Source organism: Nomascus leucogenys, chromosome 10 (assembly GCF_006542625.1).
Source record: "Nomascus leucogenys isolate Asia chromosome 10, Asia_NLE_v1, whole genome shotgun sequence".
Taxonomy (NCBI): Eukaryota; Metazoa; Chordata; class Mammalia; order Primates; family Hylobatidae; genus Nomascus; species Nomascus leucogenys.
Window position 1 is genome coordinate 75,806,331 of NC_044390.1, and position 21,998 is coordinate 75,828,328.

The window sequence follows — 21,998 nt, forward strand, 5'->3', positions numbered from 1 at the left end:
TACATAAACTTAGTTGATAAGGCAGCAAAAGGGTTTGAGAGGACTGACTCCAATTTTGAAAGAAGTTCTATGGTGGGTAAAATGCTATCAAACAGCACCACATGCTACAGAGAAAGCTTTTGTTGAGAGGCCAAGTCAATCAATATGACAAACTTTATTGTCGTGGCCTCATCCAGCCCAACCTTCAGCAACCACCACCCTCATCAGCCAGCAGCCATCAACACTGAGGGGAAACCCTCCACAGCAAAAAGATTACACTCTCTTTGGTAATACAGTATTTTTAAATTAATGTATACATATATATATATATATATTTTAGACATAATGCTACTGCATACTTAATAGATATAATTTTCCCTTAAAATAAACCAGAAATGGCTTGGTTTCTGAAAGAAATGGCTTGGGCAGGGATGTCCAAAGTGAGCCTGAAACACCTCAACATATCACATAGCCAGGAATCTATCTATCAAAGACTATGAGGGTCATTTCAAAAGGACTCAGAAATCTTGAAGAGGTTTCCACGGGAAAAGGCGAGAAAGTCAGCTTTGAGATAAGAATTATAATGGATTGAACCCATCAAATATGTTCAAATCCATAATTTCAAAATGAAAGGAACAGGGAAAAAAAAACTCCTAATTTGTCACCTTCTGAGGATGACAGAGAATCAATTCATTATCTTGAGAACTGGGTAAATAAAAGGAAAGAACCAAGCACTTATCCTGCTTTCCTAAATGAACTATACTATTTGGTAACTAAATAGTGAGTAAGTGAGGACATTATCTTATAAAATTTTACCAGCTAAAAATTGAAAACAAAATGACAGAATTTACTGTCACCATATTGCAACCCCTAGTGAATGACTGGATATAGGCACAGAATGCACAAATCAAAAAAGAATGAAACCCAGACATCGTGACATCATGTGCTTCCTAGCGTATGAAAGAACATAACGCAAACAATATAGTCTTGCCAAAAGGACAGAACCTGAATCTGACCGCACTTCAGGTTCCAGCTGCCGATTTGCAGGAAATTCAGAGGACAGAGGAGCAAGTTGAACTGCAACATGAGGGTACAATCAGCAAAATCCAGATGGTTGAAAAGCACAGTTCAAAGGTCAGGGCTTTTGAATAGATAAATTGTAGGGAAAAGAAAATGACGAAAAAAAAAAGAAAATGATGAAGGAGGAATCTTTAGATTAAGACTTAAAAGACTATATATCAAGTTTTTAAAACTGGCAAGACCAATCTAGAGTCTAGAGGTATACACCTGAGTGATTACCACTACAAAGAAAGGCAAGGAAATGAGTATTACAAAAGTCAGGAGAGTGGTTACTTTGAGAGGGAGGAGGGGTGTTGTGACTGGGATGGGGCACATAGAGAAGTCTGAGGAGGTTGGGAAAGTTCTACTTTTTGACATGGAAGGTGGTTACATGGTGTTCACTATGTCATAAATCACTTAACTCCCTGAATCTGCTTTTTCACTTAACTATTTGGTGTGTTTTTCTGTTTTATAATACACATTGTTTTTTTTTTTTAAAGGATAACGTGACCAGTAATGCTAGAGACAGGGAGAGCCAGAGATGGATCAAATCTGCTTCTTCAAAAGAGGTTCAGACTCTCCGTTTAAGATTCTGGCATCAGAGTTAGGCACGGTGGCTCGTGCCTGTAATCAATCCCAGCACTTTGGGAGGCTGAGGCGGGGGGATCACTTGAGGTCAGGAGTTCGAGACCAGCCTGGCCAACATGATGAAACTCCGTTTCTACTAAAAACATAAAAATTAGCCAGGCATGGTGGCGCAGGCCTGTAATCCCAGCTACTTGGGAGGCTGAGGCAGGAGAATCGCTTGAACCTGGGAGGTAGAGGTTACAGTGAGCTGAGATCATGCCATTGTACTCCAACCTGGGTGACAAAGTCAGACTCCATCCCCCCCAAAAAAAAAAAAAAATTCTGGCATCAGGTCTAAACAATACTCCTTTCTCTTAGCAAAATGCGTCCATAGCCATTAAAATGATCAATTTAGCAAGGCACATTAAACAGAACAATTCCCTTTCACAGCAGCGTATTTCCTTAATATGCTTTAGCTGCCAAAATTATGAGATCACAGGAGGAGACATTCTCAGCCAAAAGCCCATGAGGAAAAGCGGGTAAATGTTTAAATGACACAGTTCAGGAATTAATTTGTGTTTATGTAAAATAATTTTAATTAATAAAGCTTTCCAAACAATGTTTCAGTCCACAGCCAATAGAGAGGAAAATAAAAGTAGCATGGTTCTCCAAGCTGTCTACCTGACATGTGCAAGACTGCTTACAAATTAATTAGAGACCATCTTCCCTTATTTCAGGGGCAGCAGTACTCCCATTTGTGCTTATGCCTAACCTTTTCAACCTATTTTGGGCTACCATTAAAAACTGTTCCAAACCAATAATCACATTTTAAAGTTAAAAATCATAACTAAGGACAAGAAATCATATTAAAAAGTATTCCAAAGCCTTGTTTCACACATAACCTACTTTTGGAAACTAAAGGAGGGAATGTAAAGTACTTAATTCACCTTTCACGTTTTTTGTTTGTTTATCTTTATGAAAAGGACTTTCTTAACCAGGGTCCACTGGAGAGAACACACGTTCTGCCATTAGCTTGGAAACAAACAATTGCAAAAACTCTTTTACCACCTGTGACATATCCCATTTTATCTGCATAACTTTGGCATCTTACGTCACTGTCTTCTACAGTCTGTGCCAGCAGTTTCAGTTTTTTCTCTCCTTTTGGGGCGAGGGGAAATTCATGTGGTCAAATGGCATTACAGAATTACTGAAAAGTCACTTTACTTTCCCTAAAAGCTTCCAACACAGAACATGTCAACTGTCAATAAGCACATGCACAAACACACTCACAGAAAAGACTGTAATCCCAGCACTTTGGGAGGCCAAGGCAGGCGGATCACTTGAGGTCAGGAGTTCGAGACCAGCCTGGCCAACATGGTGAAACCCCGTCTCTATTAAAAATACAAAAATTAGCCAGGTGTGGTAGCAGATGCCTGTAATCCCAGTTACTCGGGAGGCTGAGGCAGGAGAATCGCTTGAACCCAGGAGGCGGAGGTTACAGTGAGCCGAGATCATGCCACTGCACTCCAGCCTGGGTGACAGAGCGAGACTCTTACTCAAAAAAAAACCGGCCAGGGGCTGAGTGCAGTGACTCACGCTGGTAATCCCAACACTGCAGTACAACCTTTTGATTTAAGGACTTGTTGAAAGGATTATCTGTAATTAAACTTAAACGTAGTAAATTATTGTAAAATCCAACAGACAGTCAAAACTGCTACAACTTTCTGCTTTTCAAGCCTCTATACATACACCCACACGCTTCTGAAAGCAGTAGGTGAGTCTTACCGGCCTGTGTGCACACAACACCCTGGGAGCTTACCATGACCGTGCAGTCCTCTGAACCGCTGGCAATGACCTGATCGTTATGTGGGCACCAGTCTATGTCCAGCACTGGTCCTGTGTGGCCACATACGGTAGGGTAGGATTTGTCAATTCGACCAGTCTGAAAGAAGAGAGAAACAAACCTATTATGTAACATCAACACCACAGACGTTATACATTTTCTTAGGCCCATTTCTCCTTTATTACCTCCACCCAAAACTCTCAATTTTCTAGATATGATGACTTCGTATAGTCAATATCAACTTTCACTTCTAGAAAAAGCCACTACCAAGGACATGCCATCAAATTACAAGAATTCAAATCCCTAGAACCAAAAAGATGTAATCAACTGCACTAGCAGACATAGCAAAAGAGAATATGAAAGTCTTTTTACCAAAATACAATTCTAAATAGCCAAATTGTAAATTAAAAGGATGTTCCATGGCTTTTTAAAAAAATCCCTAAACCTTGGTATTATTCAAAATGTTAATACAGTAAGACAATATCCTCAAATATATAAATTACCAGTTCTGGAAATGAATGGCACTATTAAAATGTAAAGGTCGGGCGCAGTGGCTCACGCCTATAATCCCAGCACTTTGGGGGGCTGAGGCGGGTGGATCATGAGGTCAGGAGATCCTGGCCAACATAGTGAAACCCCACCTCTACTAAAAATACAAAAATTAGCTGGTCGTGGTGGTGTGCACCTGTAGTCCCAGCTACTCGGGAGGCTGAGGCAGGAGAATAGCTTGAACCCAGTAGGCAGAGGTTGCAGTGAGCCGAGATCGCGCCACTACACTCCAGCCTGGCGACAGAGTGAGACTCTGTCTCAAAAAAAAAAAAAAAAAAAAAAAAAAAAAAAGAAACAAGGAAAAAAGAAAAAAAAAAAGAAAATTTAAAAAGTTAAAGTTAAAAAATAAAAAGAAAAGCTTTAGCTATCATTAGGGTCTAAAGAGCCTACTACATTTTAATGTCTCAGTCTCTCTGCTATCCTCAATCAACAGAAATGCCAGCCAGACAATCTAGTTAACACCAACTTAGACCTCACCCATTAGCCAGTTCCACATCTGATTAAGAATAAAATGCTTAATGTTGGTCATAAATAGCTACCACAATTTGCTCATGTCACACATTTGAATCTAGCAAGCCAACCAGGGTTATCGGACCAATTTTGTGTCAACTAAGACAACTGCTATTGTTAACAACGGGTGCATGAAAGTGGTTTCCTTTTTAAAACAGCTTAATGCCAGTCCACGCTGAAGCTGTGTATGCTCTAAGAACAGGTGCACAGAAAGGAATCACTGCAACATATGGCTTAATCTATTTTTTGTTGTTTTTGCTCTTATATGGCAAATCATCCCAACACTGGAGCGGGCTTCTTAGCAATTTTTCAAGAACAGAAATTTCTACGATTTCTCCAATTTGACTTGACTGTGCAAATCTCCAGGGAAGCAGAACACTAACGTGTAAAGACCACAGGCTCTGGAATCAGACAGGTAAGGGTTCAAATCCAGGCTCTACTGATTAAACAGGTGACTTTAGACAAGTCATGTAATCTCTCTAAGCTTCAGCTCATTCGTCATCTGTAAAATAGTTAACAATGACACTTAACTCCCACAATTACCGTAAGGATTAAATGAGAGAACACTTTTAGATAAATCACAATTCAGTATTATAATTATCTGTAAAATATGTAAAAAATGTAAGCACAGTATCTGGAATAAAATATCCAATAAAAGCTGTCACATTATTAGTTCTTCTAGTACAATAATTTACTCCATCATTAAGAATTAACAAATATGTGTTGTGAACTTTTATGGACCAGACATTGTGCTGAGTGCTGGAGATACAGACGTGAACAAGGCAGTCCTGTCCTGGATAAATGTGGAGCTCAGTGAGAGGAGAGACATTTAAACAGCCAATTCTGGTGCCACATAGGAACATAGAAGGAAGACATTCAAGCAGGTTTGTGGGGTCACAGTCTCTGGAGAGGTTTTCTTCTGGGAAAGGTAAGCTCTAAGTTGAGGCCTGAAGATGGCCCTGTTTACAGACCTAAGGCCTAGGTTTCTTCACGTTCCTCCACTTTCCCTTGCAACCCAGTTTGGATCTTCCAAAAAAGGACTTCAAAAAAGGAAATTCCAATGAACACCATATCATATAGAATCTGGGTGTCACAGGAAGGAGCCACACAGTTCATTTACAGGCAGCGAAGCATAAATGGTTGAGAACCAGACTGCCCAGAGTGTAGTCATGGTTCTGCCATCTTCTATCTGTGAAGTCCTAGCCAAATTACTCTATCCCTCAACCTCAGTTCCTCATCTATAAAACTAGAATGTTTAACTGTTTATTCCTTAAGAGCTGATGTGAGGACTTAATGAGACAATCAAGGTAAAGAACTTGGTACTGTCCCAGCACTTGAAGTACTCAATAAACATTACCCAAAATTTAACAAATGCTGGAATCTACCACATTTCTGATAGTGTCTCTCCTTAAAGAATGACCAGCTACTAAGTCTAAGCCACGTGGTTTTGCTTATCTTATTGCATTATCACAAAAATCATGCAGGCAAGATGGAGATTTCACTTGCATCCTTGAGTTACTACCCCAGGTAATATTATTGCTTAAGCTGATGGTACTGGGATCACAGGTGTTCATCCCATTTTACATAATTATTTAACAACTGTTATATAATTATTAAACTATAGATATAGTAACTCTTTCGAATGTGTGCTCTCTCCTTCCTTTCTCTCTCTCTCTCTCTCTCGTTCTTGTCTCATGTTGCCTCGGCAGGAATGCTATGGCCATTCACAGGCACAATCATAGCTCACTGAAGCCTTGAACTCCTGGCCTCAAGAGATCCTCCTGCCTCAGCCTCCTACATAGCTGGAACTATAGGTGTGTGCCACCATGCATGGCTTGAATGTGTGATATTTCATAACTTAAAACATCCTAAGGCTGGAAGGCCAGAATGAAGTTTGACACACATTTAAATAGACAAACCAAAAGGAGAGAATTAAAAGAATGGAACAGAGGCAAAAATTAAAGAGATAATGGCTGAGAATTTTTCAGGTTCAATTAAATGCATAAGTCTTTAGATTTAAGAGGCACAAATCCCACCTCCAGCAGTATAAGTGAAGACAAATTCTTATCTATTCATATCCTAGTGCAATTTAGAACACCTAAAACAAAGAGAAGATTCCAGGAGCAACAACAGAGAAAGGACAGATTACCTACTGACAGAGTAATTAGACTGACTGTGAGCAGACTTCTCAGAAGCAATCAGAGAAACAAAGAAATGGAAAATATCTTGGAAATGCTAAGAAAAACCACCACCCTTGTATTCCATACCCAGAAAAACTATCATTCAAAAATGATGACAAGAAAAAAGCAAACAAAAGACATTGTAGACAAAAAGAGACACAATTTACCATGGGTAAACCCTTGTTCAAAAAATTAAATTCTTAGATCTGTCTCAAAGAATTGCTGTATTAATTTTGAAGAATTAAGTTTAAGGACTCATTTCAGGAAAAGAAAGTAAAGTAGAAAAGCAGACTGGTATAGCAAAACAACAGTGAGCAAATAAATAAATAAAGCAAATACAAACAGGTACTATGTAAAACAGTACCAATAATACCTACTTGGATTACAGATTTTAAAAAGACAGAAATAAAATATTAGACAACAATACCATTTAAGGTAAAAGGCATATGATCAGACTTAAAAATTGACTAATTTTAGACTTTAAATAAAGATGTCCAAATGCAGAGTAAATACTAAAAGGAAAGAGAGAGAATGTATAATTTCTGGGGGTGGGTGGGGGTGGAGGTGTACTAGAACAGCTAGAATTTTAAAACTGGCTCAATCCAATAGAAAGAGAAAATAAAAAGAAAAAAAAGAACAGAGAAAGTATGAATGCAACTCATGAAAAGCAGAGACAAATTTTTTAAGAAAAGAAAAAGCATGAAAACTAGGAAGCACAAAGATGGTGGAAATAAAACCAACTATAAATCATGATTTGCAGTAAATGCAAGATTAAGCTCACTAGATAAAAGACAAGGCCTTTCAGATTAGATTAAATCCAGCTACAAAACATATTTTAAAAAAATAATGGCACCAAAAGGCAAATAAAGGAGGAGGACATATTAAAAAGTATACCTGGTAGTTAATACCAGAACAAACAGACTTTAAGGTGAAATGCACTATTAGAGATTAATGTCACTACCTGACATCTAAAGAAACAATTCACTGGAAAGTTATATTGCCACTATAAACTGTAATTCATCTAACCATACAATTTCAAAATAATTAAGGCAAACGTTGCCAGAACTTGAGGAAGAAAATGACAAAGTCATAATCTTAAGAGATTTCAACAAAGATTTAAGAAATTAAACAGACAAAATTAATATGAATACAGAAGATTTTATAAAAATTAACTTTGATCTAATGAATATATATAACCTTGTACCTAACATTTAAAAATACACTTTTTTCAAACATACATTAAACATTAATTTGTTTTAAATTATGAATTAGGAGACCACAAAGCAAATCTCAAAAAATACCAAGGAGTCAATAGCAGGTAGAGCATGTTCTGAGTATAATGCAATACAATTAAAAATTAATAGAAAAATAAACCAAAAATCTCCAGTACATTTGAAAATATTTTAATTTACTAAATAATTCAGTTTTTTAAAAATCATAACGGATAACAGAATAAAAGTTAAAACTGAGCGATACACAACATATCCAAATGTGCAAGATACAACTAAAACAGATATTAGTGAAAAATGGACAGTCTTAAATGCATATAGTAGAAAAGACTGAAAATTAATGCATTGAGTTGCTACCTTTAGAAGTTAGAAAATGAACAGAGTACATCCAAAGAATGTAAAATTATTAGAAAAGACGCCAGGCACAGTGGCTCATACCTGTAATCCCAGCATTTTGGGAGGCCAAGGCAGGCGGAACATGAGGTTAGGAGTTCGGAACCAGCCTGGCCAACATAGTGAAACCCCGTCTCTACTAAAAATACAAAAACTTAGCCAGGTGTGGTAGCAGGTGCCTGTAATTCCAGCTACTCAGGAGGCTGAGGCAGGAGAACTGCTTGAACCTGGGAGGTAGAGGTTGCAGTGAGCTGAGATCGCAGCATTGCACTCCAGCCTGAGCAACAGTGCAAGACTCTGTCTCAAAAAAAAAAAAAAAAAAAAAAAAAAAAAGGAAGAAAAGAAGTCAGTGGAAAAAAAATCAATAACAAAATCAACAACAAAATCAACTAAACTGGATAGATCAGAAAAAGAGATAAGGCACAAATGAATACCAATAATTTTAAAAGGCACATAACTTACAAATAAAGTAGAAATTTACAGAGTATGAAAATACTAGGAATAACATTTGACAATATATAAAAAATTGAATACTCTAGATGAAATACACAATCTCATAGAAGTAAAAGTAACATCAAAAGATTTTCAAGAATAAATAAATGTAAATTAGATCCATAACCATAAAAGATGAGTAGTATAACTCTACCCATCACCACCCCCCAATAAATCAGCAAACACCAAAAAACACTAGGCCCAGATGGTTTTACAGGTGAGTGTCACCAAATATTCAACGAAGAGATCATTTCAAACAAACCTTACCAGAGAACAGAAAAAAGAAAAGTGCCACTGAATTCATCATATAAGGAGTGTAACACCTTGACACAAAGGACAGTATAAGGGAGAAAAATTGAGGCCTGTATGACTTATAAATACTGATGCAAAGCTCCTCACAAACAGCAACAAAAGCAAACCAAATTCAGCAGTGTGAGTTGTTCTTTAAAAATGTAAATGAACAGACAAGTTACAAAGTGCAAGAAGAGGTATGCAACATACACACCCAACAAAATCAACAACCAAACAGAACGATGGGCAAATTACACGAGCAGAAAACTCACAGCGAAGAAAATCTGAAGACGCAATAGATGTGTGAAAAGATACTTCAATCTCACTGATAATTAGAGAACTGCAAATTAAAACAACATGGTCACATTTTATACTCATTAAAACTGGTGAAAATTTAAAAGTCTAAATATAAGGAAAGAGGAACTCATAAACTGCTTACAGAACACCTTGTTACAATTCCTTTCAAGAGCAATTTGGTAACAGGTAGAGGTCAGGATGTCCAGCCCAGCAATGCCACTTCTAGGTGGTCTGAGTGAGAGCGATGCTCCCATATTTTGTACAACAGGAATATTTATTGCCTCACTGTTGGAAATAGTGGCAAAAGCAGAAGCAATTTCACTGTCCTTCAGTATGGGAATACATATTTACATAAAAGTTTAAGAGACACAAAATAAAAGTACATGTTACAGATAAACATATGTGTAATAAAAAATATGATACATATTTGAAGAAAAGATTACCTCTGGGGAAGGAGAAAATAAATAAGAATGGTATTTTACCTCTATCTGTTATGCTTTATTACTTTTTTCAAAAAAGGGAGATATGAAACAAATATGGCAAAACATTAACATCTGTTTAATCCTGTGAGTACATGTGTGTCCTATTATTTTATTTGATACATCTCTTATTTTGAAAAAAAGAATTTAAAATATAATAAAGTTAAGAAATACACCAATGCATTGTTACTAAATTTGCATTAAAATTTTTTTTTACTCCCAAGGAAAAAAAGCTTTTCTACCTGAATTGTTTTGTTTTACATCAGGGTCTTTGCATTCCTAGGCTCTGCTCAGGAAACCACATTTGGCATCCTTGATGGCCAAGTATAGTACTGAGCTCTGAACTTCCAAGAACACCAAATGATTTTTTCCAATCTGGGCTAAGAAGTGCTTTTGTTCAAACACAAAGCAATTTTGAGGGGAATCTGGAAGTACTAGCACTAGTTGTTCTTAATTACATACTAAGAAGCTTCTTACTTAAATGACTTCTTTTTGGAAGTTAAAATTAAATAACCCTGGCTAAAAGTTAATAGCTATTCACCAGTATTCTTCAGTCAAGATATTTGAGAATAATAATAAGCATTACTGCCATTCCCAGCTCAGCCCCAATAAATCCACAGCCTGAAAGTACTAGAGCTCAACATTTTCTCTGGAACCTGAATGTCACTGAAAGAGCAACTGCCACCTATTTCCGTCCTTTCTATCAAAACAAATAATAACAATGGCTAACACTTTTTAAGTACTTAAATTACAAGCTAGGAACTGTCTGAAGACCTTGATAACTTTGTCCTCATGACAACCTTCAAGATGTGGGAACTTTATTACCCTATTTTCCAAATAAAGAAACTGAGGCACAGAGAAAGTCAAGAAGCAAAGATCTAAAATATCACTGACCAACCATACTAGATTTGGATAGGGAAAGAAAATTTCCACTATGCCATGGTTGTAAAAAAAAAAAAAAAGGCACACAAGTAATGTTAAAAATGATTGGCAATTGGCCATCAGAAACACAGAGTTAATAAAAAATGATATTCTACAAGCAGCTGCTTCCTCTGGTTGTGATGTCATCATAAATCCTTAAATAAAACAGAGAAAGTAGTATTCTACTGTAGCACAAGAGAAAATCAATTGACTAACTATCTGACAGTGACAAAAGAACAAAAATGTGAAGAGAGTATGGGGGTAGATGGCATTTTAAAGGTACACTGATTATTTGGCATGCTGGATGTTCATAAACACACAGTCAGTATCAGCTATCCTGCTCTCAAGGGCTTATACCTCTAAGTATCTTCTTACTCATAATCAAATTAAAACAAAAGCACAACAACATATTTCACCAAATCAGCATACGTTATTAAAAATGCAAAGCTGGGCACTTACAAACTGCTGAGGGCTCCAGTTCATGGAGATTAAAGGAAACCATACTAATAACGGCCTTATATGGTAAAGATGAGGAAACATCATTCTGAAAGACATTTTGCACTAGGATCTAATGAGAACACAATTCTCATTCGTCTGCACAACACATACTCATTTATCATGTAGTGAATAAACCAAAGAATCCATGTATAATTAGCTAGATTGTGAGGGGCCATTCAGAAAGACATCCACCACATGTCATGGTGACAACACAGTTTACCTGAACCTCTAAGCAGCAAATTTAAATGAATGCAGAGGCTGAAAGGAAGATGTACAAGAATTAAAGCCAGCTTTTAGATATCTTTTTAAACTAAAAAATGAATTATTTAAGAAACTCCCACCAATCTTCTAAGGCTTAGAGATAGAAAAACTTCACTTTACTAACAGATCAGTCCACTATTTCACTAGGGATAAATCACCTCTGTTGCTTAATCTAGAATATTACTACTTTTCTGGCATGGAATTGAAGTTTAGCTGAAAATGTAATAGCCATTTAGACTCCTTGCTTTAAATAAATTTTGATTCATTGATTACTTACTAGTCCCAATCACATGCCATAGGATAGCTTTTATTATACCTTTCTAGCTAAAACTCCAAATGATTGGGATTACTAGCATGTCAACCCAACAAGTGGCAAAAATGGCCAGCACCAAGTTGTCCAAAGGCTCTGGTCCAGAGCCAGTTCATAAACTTGTGGGACATTGGTGAAATAGGTCAGGACACTGGCCTACAGGCATTATTATCTGAAAGATCCAGTACAGCCTGCCCAGAGCCAAGCAACATGAGACGAAAGGAAAACTCAGCTTCCAAAGCATGTATACAGCTGGCACAAGGGAGAGGTGTAATGGCACAATTTCCACGTGGCTGGCCAGAGCTAAGGGTGATGTCTTTGAGCATGTTCCAGCCAGCAACCTTCACCGTGGCAGAAACCGTCCCAGATACAAGCACTATCATTTGTTTTGGGGAAAACACTTAAAAATCTTGAAGTAGCTAAAACACAGCCGAGTTCCTGGAGACTGATACTTCAACTAAACCCACAGAGTTAGGCAACATTTCCTCCAATGGGCATTTTGCGGGGAGAAGGTGAATGAAAATCAAAATGTAAGCATCAGTAAAAATATAACCTTATCAAATTGCTCTAAAAAGGAAAGTTCATTAACTTAAATAACTTAGCAAAAAACATTCCTCTTTAGGCACACTAAATGCAACATCAACCTTAAGAAATCCGGCGAAACCCTGTCCCTACAAACAAATATAAAAATTAGCCAGATGTAGTGGTGTGCACCTGTAGTTCCAGCTACTTGGGAGGCTGAGGTGGGAGGATCACCTGAGCCCAGGAGGTCAAGGCTGCAGTGAGCTATGATCGTGCCACTGCACTGTAGCCTGGGTGACAGAGTGAGACCCTGTTTCAAAAAAATAATAAGGCCAAGCGCACTGGCTCACGCCTGTAATCTCAGCACTTTGGGAGGCTGAGGCGGGCGGATCACTTGAGGTCAGGAGTTCGAGACCAGCCTGGCCAACATGATGAAACTCCATCTTTACCAAAATTACAAAAATTAGCTGTGCATGATGGTGTGTGCCTATAGTCCCAGCTACTCAGGAGGCTGAGGCACAAGAATCGCTTGAACCTGGGAGGCAGAGGTTTCAGTGAGCCAAGATCACGCCACTGTACTCCAGCCTGGGTGACAGTGAGACTCTGTCTCAATAATAATAATAACAATTTAATTAAAATTAAAAAAAGAAAAAAGAAGAAATGATATTTCTTAGTTGTAAGGGCATTTCCAATCAATCTTACTGGAAAATCACAACAGCTTCCACTTATTAACAACGTATCCCCCAACTTTTTTTTTTTTTTTTTTTTTTTTTTTTGAGACGGAGTCTCGCTGTGTCACCCAGGCTGGAGTGCAGTGCTGCAATCTCAGCTCACTGCATGCAACCTCTGTCTCCCAGGTACAGGCGATTCTCCCGCCTCAGCCTCCTGAGAAGCTGGGATTACAGGCACACACCACCATGCCCAGCTAATTTTTGTATTTTTTTTTCACCATGTTGGCCAGGCTGGTCTCAAACTCCTGACCTCAGGTGATCCGCCTACCTCAGCCTCCCAACGTGCTGAGATTACAGGTGTGAGCCACCGTGCCCAGCCCAGTATACTTATTTATCAATCTCACGTCTCCTTCTAAAAAGGAATCCACATTTAAGAAGTACACTCATCCTACATATTGAGGGCAGTACTGAGTACAATTAAAAAAACTGTTAATGTACACAAACATGTACAGACAATTTCTGACAGATGTGTCTCAATAAAGTTCTGTGCTGGGATGTGTTTTTAAAGCAGCTAGTGGTGTATTACCCATGTACCGCAGCCATGTTCACCTTCCCAAACTCTCGAAATTCAACATTGGGAATTTTGCTTCCAATATGTCCTACATATTACAAAAGATCATTCAGAATGACTGTTTCTTCATGTAAGAATGATTCCTCACATAATTATTTCTGACCCACATATTGGTTTGCAGTTGAAGACACTACCAATTGGTGTTAAAATGGATCAATCTAAGCTGGGCACGGTGGCTCACACCTGTAATCCCAGCACTTTGGGAGGCCGAGGCAGGTGGATCACCTGAGGTCAGGAGTTTGAGACCAGCCTGGCCAACACGGTGAAACTTCATCTCTACTAAAAATACAGGCCGGGCGTGGTGGCTCACACTTGTAATCCCAGCACTTTGGGAAACCAAGGCAGGAGGATAGGTCAGGAGTTCGAGACCGGCCTGATCAACATGGTGAAATCCCGTCTCTACTAAAAATACAAAAATTAGCCAGGTGTGGTGGCACATGCCTGTAATCCCGGCTACTCCGGAGGGCTGAGGCAGGAGAATTGCTTGAGCCCGGGAGACGGAGGTTGCAGTGAGCTGAGAGCGTACCACTACACTCCAGCCTGGGCGACAGAGTGAGACTCTGTCTCAGGAAAAAAAAAAAAAAAATTAGCCAGACATGGTGTTGGGCACCTGTAATCCCAGCTACTTGGGAGGCTGAGGTGGGAGAATCACTTGAACCCGGGAGGCGGAGGTTGCAGTGAGCTGAGATCACACCACTGCACTCCAGCCTGGACAAGAGAGCGAGACTCCGTCTCTGAAAAAACAAAAAAGATGGATCAATCTGATAATCACTAGTTCCTGCAAGAAAGGAAATGTAATATTTTGTTAAAGTCGCACAACGCTTTACCCAGCAGGCTTACTCTCTCTCATAACTAATGTATGTTTTCACAAAGTAATAAATTCTCATGGTGATAAAAAGTGACACACATTCATTCGAGTGATAAGTCAAATAAAATATTCCCCTTTAAGAAGCTCAAGGTATCCCACATACAATTTCTTTCAAGTTTGCATTCTGGAGTGTATCATATAAACCCACACCTTCCTAGGGTGCTGGATTCTGACTGCTTTCTACACGGTTTCCCTTATCTAATCCAACTCAGGCAGCTGTCTCACTTCCAGTACTTTTCCAACTCCTGATGTGCAGTCCTCTATGCCTATTATCCAGACTGGTTACACCACCCGAAGATGTAAGGGCCTAAGAGCCCCCACCCCATCCTGGGGAAGGCAAGCAAAGATACTTTACATGACCTGATTCAAGGAACAGTTAAAGATTTCCACATTGTTCAAACTCCTACCTAATATTCATCTAAGTTTTCATTTTAGGAAAAAATGAGTATCAAAATCACTTTATGTGCCTAAATTTCAATCATAACTTATTTTTGGCTTTGGGTGATACATACTGAGAATTCTTCAACTCAGCAAGGAGAATGTTAAGTCACACATGCGCTCAGAAGTAGAGGAAAAGTTTTCAGCCCAAGCATAAGGGCTCCATTCACACTGTGCAGAGTTCAAAGGAGTCAAAGGGATATCTATTGAAGTGGGTTTTCCATTTTTTTCAACTTCCTTTTTCTTATGACAGTATTATTTATGTGGATACATGTTTTGTTGGAATTTCTTAAGCCCCTGCTGCTCCACGGGGAGGAGCTAAGTGATTGTGGTCATGGGACAAGGGGACAGCGGCATGGAAATAAAACAGAGACTCAGCAGCAGACCAAAAAGACGGGTGCACACAATATATGACTTGTGCACAGGCTGGTCCCTGAGAGTGACAGCTCATGGCCCAGGAATAAAACATTCTGAGGAGGCTTTACTTTAAGGGAACCAGAAACACCATCCTTGAGGTAAAAGGAGGTGCTCTGGAATAAACCCTACAGATTGAGTTACCCTGTAAGGTAAGGTAAGCTAGAAACAAAAGCTGCTGGGAAGAGGGAGTGTGGGCCTACAGAGACTTCACCTGCCTGTGAGTAAAAAACAGCAGTCTTTTTGGACAGAGGTGAAAATGCCAAGCAAATAATTTTTGCATCGCAGATCCTCTCTAAAAACTGGGTTTAATACTGAATAGACCATATTTTAAAATCAATTAAGAACTTGAGGGAAGTTATTGTAAAACTACAAACATTTTATTATCAGAAAGCAAAAACATGGAAAAGTTAACATTTCCTTACTCAACCTTGCCCAAATATGCGATAGCAACCAGAGTATTTCCTAACTTCCTGACTTAAAGAATTTATAAAGTGAAAACCTAATACTTTCTGCTCATTACTACAGACAAGTAATTCCATATGATGCTTCTGGGCTGAGAACAAATGAAAACTTGGAACCCAAGATGCGGTAGAATCTAGTAAAATAAAATTGAGCTGGAAAGCAAAAGCTGAAAAGCAAAAGAACTATAGATGTAAATGCAATATGGGAAATTAAAGCATTCAATATCAAATCAGAAAATAGATAAACTGGTTGTCTAAGCCCTCATAGTAAGCAAATGACACTGGAGATTGATCTACTGAAACCCTCTGTGAATGCTGAAGAGCTCCAGGGCTACCCTTCCCATCGCAGCTCTGCAATGGTTTAATCCATAGGCCTCAGAATGAAAATCCATCCTCCTTGAAGTGGAGATGAAAAATAGAAAAATATTACAACTTTTTTTGGGGGGTGGGGGGGCTAATGCCTTGGGCTCCATGGCTTAGTCAGTTCATACAAGCAAGAGGACTGCAATATAGACTCAATTCAGTCAGCCAGAAATGAAACCCAAGCCACCGTTCCTCTAAGAAAGCAGACACGTGTCCCATCACACACCCTCTCAGCTCAGTCTTCCCCAGACTCAACTCAGGTCCCACCCCTAACTGGCAAAGATATTCAACTTGGCAGGAGCAGATGATTTGCTACATGTGGTTATAAGGTGGCTTCTGGGCAAAACCGTGACTGCAGAAATGTGTTCATGACACCTTCAGTTTATTTCAGAGTAATGCGTATTCAGATACCTTTCTTTACTGGAGATATAGCAGTTTTCCCAGACTGGGGTTACCATCTTTACACACTGAGGGTTTCTGCTGGCGGCAATTGCCGCCCTGCTTAGCACAGACCAGCACGCTCCACAAACCCAGGAAAGAGTTAAACGTTCTTTGCACTTGACTCAGTGGCTTCTCTTCACCACACACTCCCAGATCCCACCATTCTCTGAGCCACCCGTACAGCCAATCAAAGCAAAGGAAGGAAATTATCCTGGCCGGCTGACAGCCACAGCGCTCTGATGGCCATATATGGTAAAAACCACTGTCAGAGCCCTGTCAGGCCTGCGGGCCGGCTGCTGTGGACATATCAGTGAACTGCAGCAGCAGGAGAAGCTGGCCAAGGAAACGCACAAAGGCTGCCTGCTCATCTCCAGGGGAGGGGGTGGGGTGGAAACCATCATCTGCCAGGGCACACACTCAGTGAGTCACAGCCACTCACTGTCATCAAAAATAGCCCCGGGGTACACTGGGAAGTTCCTTCTGCCAGGACTTTGTGCTCCATTGTTAACTGGGGGTGAGCAGGGTGCCCACCCCACCCCTCCCAGCAAAACTGTGGAAAACACAGTCACTAGGAGAAAATGAAAAGGCCCTTCTGTGGCACTTCATGTGGTAATGAGGCCAGGCCGCACTCGTGTGGCTGGCAGCTCGTGACATAATTTGGAAGTCATTGTTCTGCACCTGGTGCCCTCCCCTTGCATCCTCCACCCCTCCCAGTCCTGTCCCCCAGCTTTTCACGGCCTATACACTTGGCAGTTTAAGGTGCTCCAGGCATCAGACAATCTATTTCAGGAGGCGGTGAATGGGCATCCCATGACAAGTCAGGACACTGGCTGGCTCTGAACAAAATCCTCTGCCCCAACACCAAAGCTACCAAATGCCAAATGTCCACATCTGTACAAAGGGCTACCGGCACTGCCACTGTTGTCTAAAACAGAGTACCGCAATGTGTAGAAATGGAAATTGCCTCTCAGCAATGCACAGTAAGGCGGACATGCAGCCAATGCAAATCCAGCAGGTGCTGGCAGAGACTGTGGATCACACAGAAAAGCACCGTCAGGAGACTGCCATTCCCTCTCAAGTAGCCCATGAAAGAAGGCACTTATCAGCACAGCGCCTGGCACTTAAAGGAAGCCTGCAACAAATGTGAACTGCTGTGATTTCATCACTGTCACTGTGTCCTCACAAGGCATGATATAGACCAAGTACTTTCCAAACCTAAGACAATTCTCTGAGCTGACAGAATGAAAGCCCTGACAAGTTACTGTTTTTGTTATTAAACTCTCTAATCCCAGAGAAAGAATGCAAAGGATTCAGAGTCCATTAGACCACAGTTTCTTTTTCTTTTTTTTTTTTTGAGACAGAGTCTTGCTCTGTTGCCCAGGCTGGAGTGCAATGGCGTGATCTCGGCTCACTGCAACCTCTGCCTCCTGTGTTCAAACCATTCTCCTGTCTCAGCCTCCTGATTAGCTGTGGTAACAGGCATGTGCCACCATGCCCAGCTAATTTTTGTATTTTTAGTAGAGACAGGGTTTCACCATGTTGGCCAGGCTGGTCTCAAACTCCTGACCTCAGGTGATCCACCTGCCTCGGCCTCCCAAAGCGCTGGAATTACAGGCATGAGCCATTGCGCCCAGCTAGACCACAGATTCTATACCCCTCCCTCCCCCAAAAAATTCATTCACACTCAGTAGAAAAAAAATTAATAAAAATATACATGTACAAATCAAGTAAGGACTCAGCAACCTAAGTTCTGATCCACAAACAACCTCACGGGTCTTGGACAACCACTCAATTTGAGTTTCAATTTCTACAACTGTAGAACAGAGGAATGATCCCACCCTACCAAGTGAAAAAACGGAGGCACTGTTCATGAAGGGGACTATCCACGTATGATCTGCTGACATTCTGCAGTCTCATTTCTATGAATGTGACAGAAGTCACTGCTTTTTCCTAAAGATGATACAAAGGAAAGATGCCATGTTGATCTAGTTATAACAATGATTCTAAAATATAAAACAGTGCTTATTCTAGTTCTTTTCCCTGTAACAAATCAAGGAAAATACCAATTTTGCCAAATTCACACTGAAAGTGAAAGAGTCAAGAAATGTAGGATTTTCTACCAAAAAGCTATCCTTCAGCTTCTTTTGACTCATAATGTTAGTTCACACTATGCATAAATGATTTGTTTCCCTTCCAATCAAACATTCTATTTCTGCAATACTATAAAAATCCACCTAAACTAGAGATCCTGGAGTCTGAAGGAGGAATGTGCCTACCACCTACTTCTTTGCCCTCCTGGGGACAGAGCCCGTCTACTAACTTAACAGTTTAAAAGTTGGGTTGGCTCCTCTTCTGTTTCATCTTTAGCTCCTACACAGAGAAAAAAAAAAACCTGAATTCAAACTGAATCTTCTCTGTGATGTCTTCCTTACCTCCTAAGCCTAGCATGCAACTGATCTCTCACACCCCAGTGCTAAAGCACTTCATGCACAAAGCACTCCCCTGGAGAGATCAAGCACAGTTGTTGAAGCTTCTTAAAAGCAAGAACCTAGCCGGGTGTGGTGGCTCACACCTGTAATCCCACTTTGGGGGGGCAAGAAAAGAGGATCAGGAGTTCGAGACCAGCCTGGCCAACACAGTGAAACTCTGTCTCTACGAAAAATATAAAAATTAGCCGGGCGTGATGGTACACACCCGTAGTCCCAGCTACTCACGAGGCTGAGGCAGGAGAACTGCTTGAACCTGGGAGGTGGAGGCTGCAGTGAGTCAAGATCGCACCACTGCTGCACTCCAGCCTGGGGAACAGAACAAGACTGTCTCAAAAAAAAAAAAAAAAAAGCAAGAACCCACCACAGGTCCCTGCACATGCAGGCACTAAGGAATGAGTATGTGAATGCATGAATGTGATTTTTCTAAAGTACTGTGTTAAATTTCACAAATATTTAGGCAATAGTTAGCTCTTTATATGTGCTCTGGTAATATTACTGATAATATTTTTCAAAATCTCAATATGTAATAAGTTCATTGTAAAAAAATATTTTTAAGTGCAGGTAATTATAAAGAAGAAAATAAAACATCACTTTTAGTCCCATCAATGTTAACATTGCACATTATTTCCTAAAAACTAATAACACAATTGAAGTTAAGTATGAGATAATGACTATGATCTTATAACACATTTTTTAGGTTATATGAAGGTACCATGGAATACAGGATAACAAAATCTTGCCACATAACGTAACTTTCTCTTGCTATTGAAAGGAATCCCTCAATTATTCACTTAGGACTTAAGAATGTTTATATCTATATAGACATTATATTTCTATGTAGATTTTTCTTAAAGGCTAGGTGGAAATATAGTGTTCAAAACTACCAGAAAGCCTTTTAGGTCACTCTGACTTACTCATATATGAATTGTGTGAACTAACATTATGAGTCACATAATACAGTCTAAGAATACATGTATTAGTTATCAACTGCTGATTAACAAGTTATCCTAAAATTCTGATTAAAACAATAAACATTTATTACTCACACAGTTGCTAAGGATCAGGAATTCAAAAACAGCTTATCTTGGTGGCTCTGGCCCAGGGTTTTTCACGAGATAGTGTCAGCCAGGGCTGCACTCACCTGATGGCTTGACTAGGGCTGCAGGATCTACTTTCAAGATGGCTCATCGCATGGTTGGTTGAGTTGGTGCTGACAGTCGTCAGGAGGTCCTATGGACCTTGCCACAGAGCTGCTGGAGTATCCACACAACATGGCAGCTCCAAAAGAGACAAAGTAGAAGCCAGTGGGCTTTTATGACCTAGTCTCAGAATTCACACTCCATCAATTCCACCATACCTTATGGTTACACAGGCCAGCCCTATTCAATGTGGGAGGCCACCTACCACAATATAGAAGCAAGTTTTTGGAGACCCTGCACAAAAGGCTACCATATACATAGCCACCCAGTTTGCATCCTCTATCCAAGTGAGTCAAGAGATCAAGAGCATATAATTCTAACCACTCCCTCCATCTGTTAAGTGAATAATAATCTTAATAATGTGATAATGCAGCCTGTGGTACCAGCGGTATGAAGAAGCAACTAAGAGAACCCAATGGACGGGTTCCTCTGTTTCAGTAAATAATCAAAGGCAACATCTGAGCTGGATAATGAACAGTAAGAAAAGACCACCAAGTATCATCATTAGTAGAATACTGACTGAAATGAATCAATATCTCTTCCTCAACAAACATGACAGAATCATTCTAAAGCAGCCCTCAGCAATCTAGGTTCTATAAGAAATTAAAGTCCTAATGCTCTAATATATGCTATTATAGGCAATGAGCTCTTTTCCATCCTATGCATCTAGAAGACTGGCTATGTATCATCCTTGGGAGAACCAAAAAAAAAAAAAAAAAGCCATTCAGATGATTTTCTGTAGAGCTAAATTCTTTCATAAAAACCTAGATGAAAAACTGCAAAATGAGTTGAAAAATGGTTCACAGACATAAATAAAGCAAGATCCCAAATATTCCCACACACAGCTCCTAAAATAAATAGGAGAAATACAGTTGCGTATAAGAAAGTACCACACAGCTATAACAAAGGAGCTCATGGGAGAGAAGAAGAGATCATGACCCAAAAAGCTAACAGAGACCTGGCCATACCCATCCTATCCTGGCCAGAGCAGCGCTCTTGTCCCAGGTAGTTTCTGTGAGGGTGAAATCAGCTATCATTCCAATTCACCAAAGTTGCTTCACAGTACTTCATAATACTCAAGGAAGGAAGGGAGAAAGAAAGCAATTTGGGAAGACAGGAGTCATCCAGTTCGCATCCTCCATCCAAGAGAATGTCAAGAGATCAAGAACATATAATTCTTACTGATTCCTCCCACTCCTACTTGTTTAAGGCAGGATTTACAGGCTTGTTGTGATATGAAGTGTTGTGTGTGTATGTGTGGGGGGGTTGTATGTGTATCTATCCAGAAACAGTGGTGTGTATGAGCCTCCATGGTTCACAATAGGGAGGGAATGTCTCAGTTCTATCTACAACACGAGTGTGGCTACTCCACAAAGGAAAGGCTTATTCATGCCAACGTGGTAGATTACACAGAGGGCTGAAAACCTGTGTGCTCTTGAGACAAGGCAGCTGGTGCAGTTGTGGCAAGAAAAAAAAGTATCCCTCATAGCCAAAACCACAAAGCCAACTTATGTTCAGCAAGACTGCTATTATTCATCCTCTGAAGGACTAAAGAATAAGTAAATACACTAAGCCACACCTTGAAAAGTCATGGCAGAGTGGCAAGCCACAGCTTGATGGAAGCATTACAAAAGAGAGTG

The 21,998-nt window shown here is 39.8% G+C and overlaps 1 protein-coding gene across 4 annotated transcripts in view; it reads right to left on the reverse strand.

The window, feature by feature from the left end:
• Positions 1-21,998, reverse strand: part of CORO1C (coronin 1C) — a 91,764-nt gene that overhangs the window by 33,692 nt on the left and 36,074 nt on the right. For all 4 annotated transcript variants that reach the window (XR_004032053.1, XM_030821325.1, XM_030821324.1 and 1 more), the window contains exon 3: positions 3,425-3,547. Coding sequence is in view for 3 of the 4 variants with exons in the window: in XM_030821325.1 (XP_030677185.1) it covers positions 3,425-3,547 (123 nt within the window). In the remaining variant the exon portion in view is untranslated. The remainder of the gene's footprint in view (positions 1-3,424; positions 3,548-21,998) is intronic.